The sequence below is a fragment of the Ctenopharyngodon idella genome, chromosome 22 (assembly GCF_019924925.1).
Source record: "Ctenopharyngodon idella isolate HZGC_01 chromosome 22, HZGC01, whole genome shotgun sequence".
NCBI classification, from domain to species: domain Eukaryota; kingdom Metazoa; phylum Chordata; class Actinopteri; order Cypriniformes; family Xenocyprididae; genus Ctenopharyngodon; species Ctenopharyngodon idella.
In genome coordinates, this window is record NC_067241.1 from 24,951,432 (window position 1) to 24,968,336 (window position 16,905).

Here is a 16,905-nt window from a genome sequence, read left to right on the forward strand (position 1 = left end):
TTCGCTGTGTATGTTGATGATAATGCAAGGGAGAGAGAGAGTTTATGGATAATATTTTAATGCACACTTGCACTGTGTTTTATTAAGCTCTTACAGAGATTTTCTAGAGTGAAAACGGACGCTTCATCTTTTGTGAAGTACAATAAACATCATAAAACTCATCTGTAAAGTTTTGGCCATCATTCGGACAGGGTCCTTTACAACAGGCTTGTACTAATATAGTGGAAGAAGACAATTTAAGTTATAACCGTAATTGAACTAAACTATACCTGTTCTATCTCCATGCAGCATATATTCGCAGTATTCTGACATTATAGTGCGTCTTGACTGAATCCTGAAAGGCTCTTGAAGCTCCGCCCTTTTAGGCCAAGCGCAGCAGCTCATTTGCATTTAATGGGCACACACTGAAACGGCGTGTTTTTGCTCAACCCCAAAAAGTGGCAATTTTACCATGCTATAAAAAATGATCTGTGGGGTATTTTGAGCTAAAACTTCACATACACACTCTGGGACATCAGAGACTTATTTTACATCTTGTAAAATGGGGCATAATAGGTCCCCTTTAATGTTTTGTTATGCTAATTTAGAAGAGTTTCTGTTAATGGCAACTGATTGCCTCAGATTTTTTAAGTTTTGCCAACTTATTCGGGTTAACAGATTTTTACAGATTTTTATTTTTACTGATTTTTAGAGTGTGCCATTATTTTCATGAATATACTCATTTGGAGAAGACATGAGGAAATTTGTGTGCTTAAATGGTGTTGATCCATGTTTGGAGAAGTAGAGCGGATGAAATATGTAAAGAACTTTAATCGTTATCAGGACCTTGATGCAAGTTTATCCATTTTTAATTATTTATTCATAAAAATAAAGGAGACATAAAACTAGCACATCTTTGTGGGAAATCAGTCCATTATACATCTTAGCTTTCATTAAACAAAAATAATTCACTGCAAAATGCCTCAATTGACCAATCAGAATCAAGTATTTCAGAGAGCTGCCCAATCAAACTTAATACATCTCTTTCATACCATGCTGTTAACTGAGGGTATGTCAGGGTGAGATATTGTGTTCAGCCAGATCATCAGATCATCTTCTTTTACATGTGATGATCCATCGTTTCTTCCTATTCTTTGAGAGATATGTTGTCTGAAAGGCTTTATTGGCTCATTTCTAGAAGTTCAGTTCAGTATGAACTCTCGCTGTGTACCATAAGTGCCCGCTATGCCAAGAATTCAGACTTCAACAACAGAGAGTGGCACGCATCCTTGCCCTGGGCTTTCAGCCAATAAGAATGCATAACAGACTTGTGGGTCGAACCATAGTGGTGCAGCCGAGCAAATCAGAGCACTGGCACTGACTATCACAACGGTACACAACACCCTGTAAAATGATTCCCAAAGAAAAGAGTAAACCGACCAGTAATGACAGTTGCTTCAAAACAATAATGCTTTTATCACTTTCTATCATGTAGCAAACATAGCTAATAGAGCACAGACCAACCATTGAGCCAACGCAGACCATCCAGCCAACCATCTATTACTCAGAAGACAAAGAATCATTTATTACCAAAAGATTTCAGGCCAAAATAGAGAATTAACCAAACACAAGAAGCATGCTTTATGTTCCTCCTCGTTAAACTGTCAGTAGAAAAAATCTAATGCTAAATTCATGTGCTCCCCTGCCACCCTCAATCCCACCCACCTGAGCTGACATTTACACAGAGAAAGTCAACAGATCAGTACGAGCGAAGGGCTCTCAGCTCCTGTCTTAACACACATAGCTTTGACTACAGCGGAGCGCTGCGCCTCAAGTTAAACGAATGTGTTAACATTAAGAGTTCTGCCCCAAACCAAATCAAGTACAAAATAAATACTTTTCCTTTCAAAAAGCTTCCCAGGAGCTCCTAATGAAGCCTTTTCTGAGAATCTGAAACTAATTAATGATCCCATTTTTCCCCAATTACTAGCAACTTCCTACAGAACTCACACTAATTTCCCTTACTGAAGCTAAAATGGCCAAAAATGGATCGTTCCAACTCCAAATGGCCGCCATCTGTGGCCACACATATGTGACTTGTGAATTATATTATTTTGCAGAAAAATGGTTTATTGTGGTTATTATTATTAGTTGTTCTAAGGCATGAATCATTGATTTTATAATGAAAGATACCTCAAATTCAGCAGTTTGTTAAGGAAGCTTGTTTCCGCCACTAAATACAAAATACAAAAGGTAATTGTGACTTTTTATCTCACAATTCTGACTTTTTTTCTCAGAATTGCGAGATATAAACTTTATAACTCACAATTCTGACTTTATAACTCACAATTTTGAGAAAAAAAGAATTGCGAGATAAACAGTCACATTTATACCTTTTTTATTTTTTTATTCAGTGGTGGAAACAAGCTTCCATAGTTAGTGTGCTTTTACATTTCTATATCATCAAACTTATATATTTTGCCTGGTGACCCATTGAAGGAAGGACCTAAGACATAACTAGCGACCAGAATATTATACAGATTTAGAAGTGGGATCTTTTTTTGAACCAGTAGGCAACCACCTAGCAACTACCTAGCAATGCCCAATACCACACAGCAACACTCTTAACAACCACTCAGATTAACTTTAGCAACCACAAAGCAATGCCCTGGTAACCACCAAGACCACCCTAGCAGTATCTTTCATTGGTTTCATATTGCATAACAACACTTTTTTCCTGTAGTAAAATGCATAGCCACTCATTGCAATTTCCACAAATTTGACATTTGTCATAATACAGCTCATTTTAAAGCCCACTGGGTGTCTAATCAACACCCTGAACGTTTCTAGAATGATCAGTTGCCTCTCACCTCTCTGGCCTTCTCCATCTCAGCTTGCAGGACCTGCTTGGCCACCTCCAGATCCTGTAGTTTCACCCTCAGCTCCTCGTTCTCCTGCTCCAGACGAGATCTCTTCTTCTCCACAGTGTCCAGCTCGTTGTGCAGACGGATGGACACGTCCTTCGCCACCTAAAACAACGACAAAAGTTTTTAAATGTGGTGAAATGAAATTAAGATGAAAATTAAAATTATTCTTTGAAAAAAGGTACTCTGCGAGCTGCCTACGGAGACAATCTCAGCAAAAAAAAATCAAGATGGTGAATGAGATAAAGATAAATATTTATATAAATATATTTAAATATTATAAATATGTGTAAAGCAGTGTACTGCTAAATACTGATTAATAATATTGCATGCTGTAGTAATGAATCATTACTTCAGCTCAATATCACCCCTTTGAGCTTTGCCAGTGAAAAGTATTGAAGACAACGGATTCATACATTTATGATTTATGTCTTCCTGAAGGTGGTGGGAAGCTCATTAAAAGTGGTTGATTGTAACGCTGCACTAACTTTTAAGGAGGCAATTATCAGTGTTGTTGGGCAAACAAAAACCCATCTACCACATACACGCAAACATAATGGTGTTTGGACCATTTTAGCAACACAAACCCATTTTTCATTACTGACAATGTTTGTGTGTTTCTATAGGACACATATAAAGGAAGGATGTAGGTTTGTGTGAGAGGAATGAAGAAAACAAGAGGGCAACAGTCACTGAAAGGGGTAAATAGGGACTGTGAGGGGGTAGGAGGAGGAACACAGTCCCCGTTTGTGAGTTGTGCTTCATGTTCTCCTCTCTCTCTGTGTCTGAACCACAGCCAGGGTGCAGCTGGGTACCCACAATGCTCCTCTGTACCAACACCACGCTCTAATTCATATCAGATCCCTCTATCTCTCATTCTTTCATTTTCTTTATCTCACCAACAGCCTCTCTGCCTTGTTCCATCAGTCTTTCCTACATTTTCCTTCCTGTGGAGCAACTTACTAAAAGTAGCATCACTACTAACTTAACTACATTTTCAGTCATGTTACAGTAGTTGTTTATAATCAAATGAAGCTTGTCCAGTGTAAGCTATTTTTTTCCAAAATGTGCTATAGTGTGAGTAAATAGTACAATGCTGTTTTGATGTCACATTATATTAAAATGCAATATTAAGCACTTTTGGTTTTACTGTTAAAATTCACTGAATATGCACAGGATGTTATTTTACGATATATGGTGAATAACCAGAATAACTTGAGTGTGTTATCATTATGGTGGTTATATAACTACATTTTTAAATATCAATATGGCTTTACTTGCAAATTATATCAAAGATACATACAGTTATTGATTGTAAAATAAAAAGTTTATCAAAACACCGTATTTTAATGCCTGAAACATTTTAATGCAATCACAGCTTTCAGTTTTTAAATATAACTACAAGAGTTTTTATTATATTATTTTATACAACAGTTCTTTCTGGTTCTCGAATCTGATTGGCTGAGAGCCGTGCGATATTCTAGTGATATCAGTACTCCCTTTTCACCGTTTGTATCACTCCACTTGAAGTGACTGTCATGGCGGCCAAGCAAATCCACCATATTTTTTTTACAAATACTACACTTGTTCCACAAACTGTAGTTTTAAGAGTTTTTAGGCTATAATGTAGTTGTTTAGACCTGAAATATGTGACCCATATTTAATCCTAGCGCCTATTTGACAATTTGTTTAGACGTTTTCGGAGATGTGAGCTCCAGGTCGTCAGCGGCCGTTCAGAGCTTGTGTACCCACCGAGAACAGCTTCATCTCGGCCAGTGCTTTGGGGATTTGCCGCTGGCTCTTATAGTGGTTAAACATGAGATATAATTTTGGGTACATAAAATGGGCAATCTTTGGTTTTATTAATCTATTACTTGTTCCTGAGCAAATCGAATTGGGCTATGTTAAATTAAATAATTTAATATTAAGGATATATTTAACTCACATCCTGTAGAGCACTGCTTTTGTATGTTTGACTCAATTGTGTTTATTTCCTATTGTCATTTATAATGGCTATTATTGTTAATTTAAATATTGTTGATCAATAAATATTATTTTATATTGAGAAAGGATCCATCAGTATGTAATATTGATTGAGTGAAAGTTACATTAATACGGCATTATATGACGGCAAAATTTTACGAGTGAATGAGTGAGTCGCAAAAGACTTTTAAATTGAAAGGGACTTTTGTAAACAAAGGACTTTGTTTTAGCACTGTTATGGAAAATTCCCTTAACTATTCTTATTTATTTACACACTTGTGCCATCGAACTGTTGTATAACCGCAATATCACACTAGTAGCCGTGCGATATGGCTGTATATCAGCACGTTGTGATTACCTATGGCTGAATCACAGCCGTGCTGATATACAGCCATACTGCACGGCTACTCGTGTGATATTGCTCATATATTTTATTATATCAATATTTCTAAGAACAAACAGCCAAGCAAGAATGAATCTATGCCACGATTCATGATAGTGTAGAGCATGTTTTTAAACCATAGGCCCAGGGTTTTATGGTAATTGGGCGTCTGTATTGTCATACAAATTCTTTAATTATCAGAGCACCAAAAGTGTCTGTTGGCCCCAGATTATTTGCATTCACTCCTCCCTCCATTCTGTCTGGACGACACCCACCTGCTTTTGACTGACAATGTCACGGCCTTTTGTTGCTTTTACTTGCAAAAAAAGATGGACACCTATAGATCAACAGGGAAAAGGGGTAGTGAAGCACAGTGTGTGTGTGTGTGTGTGTGTTGTCCGCTCCTCTCACCACAGCCTGATGTAGAACAACAAACTGCTATATCTGCTGCACCATGAAATCAAAGGAGTGTAATAAGCCATCAAAGAATATTTGCATGAGCCCAAGACTGTTCATCAGTAGTACTTGGACAAATATGTAAATGGCTTTGTGGGATTTGTTTGTCTTTGGGTTTGATTATGTGTGTGTGTCGCTCCTCTCTGATCTTGCTTTTCAGGATTGCTCCGCCTCTCTGCTGTGCAAACGGTCGTTTTAAATGACTTCCCTCTAGATTTGTATCTGGTTGCATCTGCGGGACAGATGCCCGGGCACATTCACACTGTAACCTCAACCTTACCCTGCTTAGAAAAAACAAGCTGCCCTTCGGTTAACCTCTATAAGCACATGCAGCTCAGATGAGCCATATGAAGACAGTCCAAGGGCACCAAATACTGTTGTGTTGAAAGAAACCCATTAACACGGTTGCTACATTTTTTAAATGGATTGACACCTTAAATGCATCTGCCAGTCCATTTCTGCTTCCACCCATATGTCACTCTCGTGTTAATTTTACAAATCCCGCCTTTGCAACTAAAATGGCATTTGCAAACCATTTTACTTACATAATGCAATGCATTTCTGAGTGAAACAGGATATTCAGTGAGATAAAATGTAGGGCAAGTAAATGGAGACTTAGTCTCCTGCTTTTCAGTTTTTATTCTAGAAAAAAAGAGACCCAAGTTATCTCAAATGTGCCTCCTCTAGAGTTTCCTCCCAGCTTAGGATCTGGGCTGTAAGTGGGGCTTTGTCTTGCTCCATGGCTATTTGAGTTGACTTTGACATGTGAATGCAGCACATGGATGATTATGCATATGCACTTCTTCTCACATACATGATTATGAAGGGAGAAGGCAGGCAGTGAGGTTTCAGAGTCAGCTTTCCTGGAATCCATAGAGTGGTTTGACCGAGAGGGGACCAAACCGGCTACACAATAAGGAGATGTTCATTACTATGTGCCTTTTTCTCTCTTCTTATCTCCAGGATGCTGCTGCTAAGCTGATATCTGAACAGGCGAAGGCCAAACTGACCAAACAGTATTTTCTTTGCTTATCAGCATCTGTCACCCTTACTTCCTCTTTATTATTCTCATTCTGCCCAGAGGAAATTTTATTGCTCATAGGTTGCTATTTTATAGGTCAGGACACTCATTGCATGTCTCATTAAGCTCAAAGTATACTTTAATTTTTGCACATATGCCTCCTTGTTAGAATTTCTGACTCCCACGCCGGAGACCCGGATCGAGGCCCGCACAGAGTGGGGTGAGTAGGACCTGTGTGAGGGGTTACATATTGGTGCCGTGACCCGGATGGGAGTGAGGCTTAGGGGGTGAGTGTAATGGCCGTAGGCCGGTAAGAGCTGTGCATGTAAACCTCACTCCCCTGATCTCAAGAGACACTCTAGCGACTGACGTTAGAGACTTCTGTCTTTAGCCTTGTTGTTAGAGCGCCCGACTCCCATGCCAGCGGACCAGGGTTCGAGTCCCTCTTGGAGCGGGCAGTTCGAACAGGAGGGGTTACACTAGGATATACCTACAGTGCATGTAGCGTTAATTTCATGTGTATGCGGCTGGGCAGTATGACGATAGATATCATTACCCTGATATAAAATGTCGGTATAAAATCGTTAGAGATATTGCTATACAGTATATATCATGGAATGTAAATATATAGCACTATTGACACTTCAGGGTGATGAAATGCATGGATGAGAATATAAAGAGCAGGACATGCTTGATATGTCCTGAAAAGGAACTCAGTGTGGTGATCGTGCTGACTGGCCCACTGCCAAAGTATGCGCACAGAAAGCTGCCTCTCAGAAGGCGATCATGAATTTGGGACTTGCTCGATATTAAAAACTGTTATTAAGCACAATAAGCATAAAAAACTCACTAAGCGTGTCTCTCAGCATGCAATTGTGAATTCAGTGTGCTTGAATGGTTGAATACACACGCAAATATGTCAAAATGCCCATCTTGTGGAGAATTCATGTAAACACAGCCAGTTATGTCTTAACTGAAAGTAAACAGTTGGGTGTAAACCGGATGTGTATCAGTATTATGGATCTGTGCATTTGGTCTTAAAGTGACAGCAGCCTAATATACCTAATGTGAATCCAACAAAAAGTGAAAATAATTTATTGCTCTTGATAATAACTTTTCTTTAGCTTTAATAAGAATAAGTTTATATTTAATTAATACAGCAATATTTTATTTTTACATGTGATTATTACATTTCTGTACTAATTCTAACTACATGTTAAATAAACCTATTGTACCTGAAGAACTTAATTTGTTTAATTAATATTAGTTTATTTGATAAATATGTGAAAATACACAGACTTTTTTTATTGCTCAAATTTGGAGTATACTTTAAAAGGCTATTAGTCTTGCTGTACGCATACACTATGCATTTGCATCAAAACTGAAGTATCCTTTGGAATTTAGCTTTCAAAGTATTAACTTTGTCTCAGAGGTTTTGTCCAGAAATGAAAATAATGACATCTATTTCCGCCGAAAACTACCCTGCAAACTGTATAACACGGGCACTGCTAATCATTGATTATAAAGGGAGTAATACAGTTTTGATGCACTGGATTATCAGAATGTAAGGAATTAAAGAGCTCTCATTCATGATTTTTGTTTCCTACAGCTGTAATCATTGTCTCTGTTTCTCAGCTGTTGTTTTGCATGAGCACATGACTGGAGAAGCTCAGATGGGTAACAGAGGGAAAGAGGAAGCCACAGTGTTTCTCCAAACCCAATTTAATAAGCCAGAGCAGCTGATGAGAAGGTGTGGAGCTGTTTTCCGTCCTTCCCCTGACAGATCTGGGAGACGTTGCTCTCATTGGATGAGAAATGAGGCCAGTGCTTCAGAGAGCAGGAAATGGTGCAGAGATCTTACAAACATTCAAATCTTCCATCAACCCTTTTCACCCCTACCCCCGCCTGACCATGACATCATCCCCTCCCCCTCGGTCCCGAGAGACCAGAGCAAGATGGGAAAAATTTGAACGGGAAACTCTTATATCACAGTAAGTCCAAGGGGAAAAAAACATTTGTCTTGCACAGCCTCTTGGTCAGAATATCACTGACCTCTGAACGAGGCTTATTCATTTGGAAAGTACCAAACATCAACCGATAAGTGGGTCATGTCCGTTAAAATCAAGGGTTTTACTTAACATATAGAGCATAATTAGTAATGTAGTGGCCAGTAATAATTTGGCATTTTCAGATTACGGGCAGATAACTCAACCAGTAGATCTAAATATACCGACAGTGTTGTCAATGGATAATAAATATCAGTTGTCATCATAAAATTGTATTTTATATGCATGCACATATATCTATGGTAATTACTGGCTCTCCACAGTGGCATCGTTTTGGGGCAGTGGATTTCACATAATACAATATTTTTAACTCAAAATAGTATTTTATGTCCAATTATTTGCTGGGTGCTTTGGGGGCTAAGCCCCTGCCCTTTTTCGAAATTATTCAAAAGTGCCCCTCTCAGACAAATAGCAATGATAATATTGTGGTCAATAAAACAAAATGCATTTAAATTATACTTAACATGACAATGTGTACAATAGTAACGAATCGCTCAAAAGCTGGAAAATTTGCCATAACGAGTTGCTATGGGTTGTGTGCGTTTTGACTGGCTGACTGATTTTCCACAGTCTGTTTGAAACCTAGCTCTTGAGCCATATATGGTGAATGTACTGATGGAAGAAAAAAATAAACTAAACAATTTTTAAACTTTGTTTTCCATCAATAATCAAAGCTAGTGTATCGATTTAATTAAAAATCTATATATTACGTATTTTAAAATATTACATAATTCATCAATGCCCGTTTGTCTTGTATAATACACCAACCAATCATGATATGGCACAAGAAGTTCAAATTTCATTGGACAATGTGAAGTAGAGCAGTAATTTTCCATTCTAATTCATTAATCGGTTGAAACTTACATGGACAGACGAGCTTGCATTTGTGGAGCAATTGCTGCGGTTTGTCTCATTTTATAAATCAAATTGCATCGCTGACAAAATGGATGTTAACTGACTACAATGCACTGCGAAATGGTGACATGAAAGGACTTTATTATATTACCACTTTTGATAATTATGCAGCATTATGAAAAACGTCTCTTAAGCTCATCCCGCATTTATTTGATCAAAAACAGCAATAGTGTGAAATATTATTACAATTTAAAATAATGGTTTTCTATTTTAATGTACTTTAAAATATAATTTATTCCTATAATTTATGCTGTTCTTTTTTAACATTTTATTCATCAAAAATCCTGGAAAGAAAAAGTATCACAGGTTATAAAACATATTAAGCAATGTTTCCAACACTGAATCAGCATATTAGAATGATTTCTGAAGGATCATGTGACACTGAAGACTGGAGTAATGATGCTGAAAATTCAGTTTTGCTTCACAGAAATAAAAGTATATTCAAAGAAAGTATCTTAAAATAGAAAACCATTATTTTAACTGTAGTAATAATATTTCACAATATTACTGTTTTTTCTGTATTTTTGATCAAATAAATGAAGGCTTGATGAGACTTCATGAAAAAAACATAAAATAGTAATGTATCCAATTTGACACACTTTTTTTTTTTTTACGTTGGCCCTTTTTTACATTTGAGCCCCTGCCCCTGAGGAACTCTCTGCACGTCCCTGTGTATTACAATATTGTGATACGCTGGGCTTGCTTGTTTGTTTTTTAATAACAATAAAAAAGTTCTATTTTTGGCAAATGTAAAGGTCCTTTCACACCAAAAGTGAAATTAATAAGCCTCAGGCTGATCACAAACGTGATGTTTATCTAAAGTCATTTTTGCTTATTTGTATGGTTGAATTGGATCATCGAAGATCAGAAACAAAGACATTGGTTAATAAATTGAGATTAAATACATAAAGTGTATTTGTTTAATTTAATATATTTAATTATTGCAGGTTTGTGCAATATTCTGAGGTTGCATTTCACTGTTTTATTCATTTTGAGGAATACTGACTCTGTTTTTGTGCAAGTGAGATGAGTAAATGCATGTTCACATTTAGTCTAGAACTACAATAACCGCCATGTTTACACACAACACGTCTGCGCTTACTCTCGGTTTCTCTCAACATGGTGACAGAAGAGTTTTATATAGGCCATCAGCTACTGTACAATCTTAACTAAATACTTTAGCATGTGCTACACAACCATTCAAAGTATATTTTAAAGTACTGGTTGTTGCACTAGTTATCTTCATATAACTTAGATCTACACAGTGTTTTGTTGCTGTGCTAAGCTGAACTTAAAGAAACAATGTCCTTCCTCTTCAAAGCATAGTGTGTCTGTCACAGTGATAGCAATTTCAACCAGTTGAATGCACAAGAGCCGCGAAGATCAGTGTAATTTGACCTGGCTGTGCCGGTAGCATGGGGAGACAATTGACCCTGTGTTAGGAGACTCCTGTCAGCAGTTAAAGAATTCAGCAGAGGCTGAGATGTTTTCCTGCAGACACCATCCCCCTCGCCTTGCCTCGCCTCATCGATTGTGTGTTACAGCTTTTGATCCTTACCAGCTGTGTCCTGAGTGGTAAAACTTAAGTGTGACAATGTTACTTGTTAAAGTCCGCCATAGTCAGTCTCAGTAGCACAAAGAGAGCCACAGCATTTGCTTAGCAGAGGAAATCACTCTCCCTCCTTTTCCTTCCCTCTGTTACTGTATACAAATCAGCCATGTAAAAGAAGAGTACAGACAGCGAGGCAGTGCCGATGGGAATGACATCATGGTTATTTCTCTTCCCTCTGACAGACCAGAGAAAGGAAGTATTGTGTCCACAGCCATGTGAGACGGCCTGCGTGGTGCATGACATGCAGGCTAAAGCATGATCTTACAGTCTACTGAAGATGTTTACATCATTGGATGTTTCAGGAGATTCACTTATGGGATTACATTGTGAAAAAGAACTTATTATGGAAATAATATACTTTAAAAGAATATGCTTAAATGCAAACTGGCTAATGATTTCAGACACTTAAGTCCATGTTATTTAAATGAAAATGTATTAAAGTTAAAGTTAAATGCAATTAGTTGAATTTAAGTACTTAAGTACATTTTTATATGTAATTTCATAAGTTTACTGCTTAATGTACAAGCATTTATGGTGAACTGAAATATACTTTAAAGTGCACTACAAGTACACAGTGAATACAATTAAGTGCACTTTTAAATGAAAGCGTCGCATTGGAATTCGCACTGTGAACAGTAAGCCCCGCTTTCTTTGATTTGATTGGCCAGCTCACTTATTCAGACAGTGATGAGCGCTGTTAGATCGCTGAAGCAGACCAGCCTGAAAATGTAACTTTTAAAACTTTTTTTTGTCATCCTAACAATAAACAGAGCTGTGCATAATGGAGTACAGCAGTGCAGCATCAATAGCATCAAATATTGGGGGGGGGGACAGTTTGACCATTTCCAATTATTGGGGGGGCTTGTCCCCCTCAACTTTCTATGATGGTTCTGGCCCAGCTATATCTAACAGAATATGTTTGTTGGGTTTTATCTGTAATTACTAAGCCACACAGTATCGCTCTAACCTTGACGTCTTGCTCCAGTGTGCGGATAAGCTCCCCATCCACTTGTCCGGTCTGGGCCACGCGGATACTGCGTCTCTCTGCCTTCTTTAGGCGGTACTGCAGGATGCGGCAGGTCTTGTTGGCCTGATCCAGCTGCTGTCTGAGCTCCTGGAGCTGATAAACATCCTCCTCCAAGTACATGTCCCTCATCTCCAGCATCTCAGAGCGAAGCTCCTCCATTTCATCCTGATATACACACAAACAAACAATGTATCAGTTTAGAAATGACTATGCATTTTTGTGTGTGTGTGTGTATTATACATTTTAGGTTTAGATGATAAAATATCCAATATTTGCCCAGCCACTGGCAACCCTTCAAAAAAGTGCTTATGATGCCCCTGACCTAGGATCAAGGGCGGTGTGAAAACTAATATATGCATCAGATTCATTATGCTGCATTATGATTTTCCTCGAGACTTGCACAATAGTGCAATGTTTACAAAGCACATGGCTCTAAACCCACATAAACTATTTATACCTCAAATGGGTAAAAAACTCATCCCGCTTTCAGAGGCGGTGGGCCACCGCGTGCTGTCACACATTTCCAGTGAATATAGGTCAACTACTGCAGAGAGCGTCACGTGCTCAGCGCGCGGATAAACAATGGAGTGAAAAGTGGGCGCGGGCGCAGTGGACTGCTGCAGCATCTGTACAAACAGCTGCATTATTCAAGAAACACGAGTATAACCACTAGCCTTTTTTAATGCTGTTATATTAGGCATGGCAAATTAAACAGATTTGGTTTCGTCAAGGTCTTCTGATAGTTTATGAAAACCGAGATTTCAAAAGAATCAGTGTTTAGCTCTTACACATGACTCATAGTATTACTGGAGAAAGCAAATAGTAAACTAGGATCTTAAATATATGTCTTGCAACATGAATGAATACAGTATTTCCAGTTTTAGGGGGAACACAGACACTGGCATGTCTGGCTAAGGAACACAGACATTTAGATAATGATATATGGCAGTAATACAGTATTATACTGGTGAGCCTACAAAAATTGCAACTAGTTTACACCAAAATACAGCAGTTACTACAGTTATTGTGACAACTTACACTGTAAAACATATTTTATCTTTATAAAAAAAAATCTGGGTTTCCAGCCATTTATCATCTCACAACCATTTCTGTCATTTCTACTCAGTTTTATTAATTTCTGAATTTGATTTTCTTGATTCAGTGGGCCTAATTCAGTTCTAAGTGGCCTAATAGTGTAATTAATTTACCACTTTTATATGATTTTTTTTTTTAAACGAATACAGTAATTAGCATTTTCAATTTGAGTTGGTTTCATTATTATAGTGTCATAATCATGAGCACAAAAAAAATACCTGAGTATACCTAAACTTAACAACTACCTTACTATTAATAAGCAGAAATTAGGAGTTTATTGAGGAAAAAGTCGTAGTTAATAGTGAATATGTGTTCCCTATACTAAAGTGTTACCATATATATATATATATAAATTCTTCTTAATGTTCAGAAAAGAACTTCTTTTGCATTATTAAGTACCATTTTGGTTCTAGCTGGTCATTTGGGGGTTTTGATGTTGCATTATATGTTCTTGAGATCAGTGTTTTGGTTTTTGGCACCAGCACACCAGTTTCTTTTAAAGGACTAGAGAATAACATCAAGTTGAAACCTTAACCTGAGTGTAAAACTATGACATTTTGGTGGAAACAGTGGTTACCGTGCTGCTACTATAAAGCTTTGATGTTTATGTTTTATTTTACAATAAGAACATAATCATTATCTTACCTTTAAATAATCATTTTCCGACCTGAGTTCTTCTATTTCCCTGATTAATTCCTCATGCATCCCGTCTATAAACTCCTCAGTCAGGTCCGAAAACGCCAAGGATGTGCTGGCGGGCATCCTGCTGTCGAACGAGGTGAGGGAGCGCTCATCGCCGGGAGAGACGCTCCCTTCTGCGGTCTCCACTCCTAGCGAGAGTCGGTCTTTCTCCACGCTGGTCTTGGTTTGACCACTCTTGTCCAATAGTCCATGTTCTGCTGCCGATTTATCGCCGTCGATCCCCCCGCGGCTACTGGTCTCGGTGTCACTACTGAGCGCGTCTGTGGAGACTTTATTCTCCTCGGAGACGCAGTCGGAGAGCTCGGAACTGCTGTCGGTGGGTGAGAGTTTCCCCGGAGCGCAGCCGGAGTCCTTGCTTAAATCATCCGATCCGATGCTGGCGTCCGAAACTTTTCTTCGACCGCTTTTATTAGACTTCGCGCTGCTCTTCTGAGCACCGGCCGCGGATAGCGCAGGCTTGCCGGTCGGTTTACTCTTCTCTATTTTTGTTTCCTTCCCGGTAACCGGGCTACGTCTGGACATGCGGCCGCCTAAATATATAGCCCCCGGTTTAACGCTCAGCGTCGGTGTGCCGATACCTCCGCGGATTTTAGTGAGGGACCACCCGGGCACATCTTTGGGTCTTGCTGGAGACGGTGCCCGGTGTATTTTCTTTTTCTCGTTAACTTGTGGCGGCTGCGCAGGCGGCTGTTCTTGTTCGCCGGTGCTGCTCTCCATTTTCTGCTTTTGCCTCTTCTCCTTCGACGAGACAAAATGCGTCGGGGAACCGGTGTCAACCTTTGTCTTGGTCATTCATTCCGTTTACAAGACACGAATGAAGCTGAAATGTACCTCCTCTCCCCAAAAAAAACAGAAGTTGAACTGGTAAACGCTTCACACCAGATCAGCCGACATCAAAACCGTTGGAAATCCAAAAGAAAATGTGATTGCTTGGATTTAGATGCTTAAATTTTCTTGTATTCACCACGTCTGCAAGATATTCTCCCGTGCACGTCCTCAGTTGTGAATTGCGACTGCTCCTCTGCTCTGCTGAGTGTTAGTGAGGTTTCTCTCTCCCCGCCCAGATAGCGGCTCTGACCGTGACGAATGGATCACTGGAGTGGAGATGCTCGCGCGCAGAGCACTACTGCCACCAAGACACGGCACATGAACTCTTCATTCCTTCAACGATTCAAACGGGTGTTTTCGAAACACTGTACTAAAATAGTCTAGGCTACCAGTAGCCTAGCTATATTATAATAATGTGAACTATTATAATAGTTTTTTGCTATACATATTCACTGATTCTGCAGGGCAAAACATACTGTAGGCTATTCCGATTCCTGAACGAATAACTCTTATGAGTCGACTCTTTTAAGTGGATCATTAAAGGGTTAGTTCACCCAAAAATGAAAATTCTGTCATTAATTACTCACCCTCATGTTGCTCCAAGACCTTCGTTCATCCTCGGAACACAAATTAAGACATTTTTGATGAAATCTGTGAGCTATCTGGACTGCAACACAACAACCACTTTTAAGGCCCAGAAAGCTAGTAAAGACATTGTAAAAATAGTCACTGTGACTTCAGTGGTTCAACATGCAGTTGACGTAGTAAACACAGTGCAGCACTTCCGTGTTCTACGTCAGAACTCCGGCTCTGGTTTCGTCGGTTTAGAGCAACATGAGGGTGAGTAATTAAAGGATTAGTTCACTTTCAAATTCAATTTTTGAGCAAGTACATAACCAGCCAGTGTTCAAAACTATCTCCTTACTTTAGCCCGATTCATAACGGTAAGCTTGTAATAATGTTTTATAATCTGGATGGTACTGGTGGGTTTTCACGGGAAATTCGAGCATGCAGCCGTTCGTCTTTGCATCATTACTACACACTAAATACACATAGTCACGCAATGCTGATGTTGTTAATATTAACAATTTGAGAACAAAGTATAACAATAATAATAATTAGCATGGTTTGGCGTGATCCGAGCTAAGCGATCGTTAGATTTAATCAGCATTGGCAGCACAATTTATTGTAATGCTTTTTTTTTCCAGGTGGTCAGAACAAAAGTGGCAGACATGTTACTTACTTGTTCAGATGACATTTTCCAGTGAAAATTCTTACTTTGGTCATACTTCAAGACTACAATCTGTGATTCTGAAGTACAGTATCCACACCGGTGCGGTGACTGACAGCAAACATTAGATTCATCCGCGCTGAGGAGTCGTGCTGATGCACAACCCACGTAAAGATGATAATTCCACAAATAACTGTAATTGCAGGTTTCAAACAGAGATGGCAACAAAGAGGAAAAACTTACGGACTGCAGCTTTAAGATACAAGGCAGAAAGTGTTGTCCAATTCCTGCTCAAATGTCTTTGTGAGTCGACTTCTTTAGTGAATTTTGAACTATTCCCAAACAAATTATTATTATGAGCCAGCACTTTTTAATGATTTAATGAATCTTTTTAATGTTTTCCCTCTAGAAATATAATAGGCCAGTACTGAGTCAAGTTTTATAAAACTTTAGAAGTAAGGGTTCTTTTAATCTTTAATTGTTTGATGTCTCCCTAACACAGCTGTATGGCTAAAACAATAATATTTCTATCAGACATTTCAGTCATTTATCTACTGTCTTGGCTTATTATACATTTTTGACATCAGTGAATATTTCTCACAGGTTGATTTTTCCAGTCAACCAAAAAAAAGAAAAAAGCTATTGATAATTTCCATCATTACTGCCTAAGAAAAAAGGATCATT

The 16,905-nt window shown here is 38.6% G+C and overlaps 1 protein-coding gene and 1 long non-coding RNA gene across 3 annotated transcripts in view; one reads left to right on the plus strand and one right to left on the minus strand.

The window, feature by feature from the left end:
- LOC127504999 (uncharacterized) overlaps positions 1–9,371 on the plus strand; it is a 100,538-nt gene extending 91,167 nt beyond the window's left edge. Inside the window, exon 4 of the long non-coding RNA XR_007927538.1 lies at positions 8,381–9,371. This is a non-coding gene — a long non-coding RNA (uncharacterized LOC127504999). The remainder of the gene's footprint in view (positions 1–8,380) is intronic.
- The window catches only part of soga1 (suppressor of glucose, autophagy associated 1), a 56,886-nt gene extending 41,666 nt beyond the window's left edge, over positions 1–15,220 (minus strand). For both annotated transcript variants that reach the window (XM_051880205.1, XM_051880204.1), the window contains exons 1-3: positions 14,106–15,220; positions 12,306–12,530; positions 2,850–3,008 (exon numbers count right to left, since the gene is read on the minus strand). In XM_051880205.1, coding sequence (XP_051736165.1) covers positions 2,850–3,008; positions 12,306–12,530; positions 14,106–14,954 — 1,233 coding nt within the window. In that variant the 5' untranslated portion in view covers positions 14,955–15,220. The remainder of the gene's footprint in view (positions 1–2,849; positions 3,009–12,305; positions 12,531–14,105) is intronic.
- Positions 15,221–16,905: the final 1,685 nt, after the last annotated feature.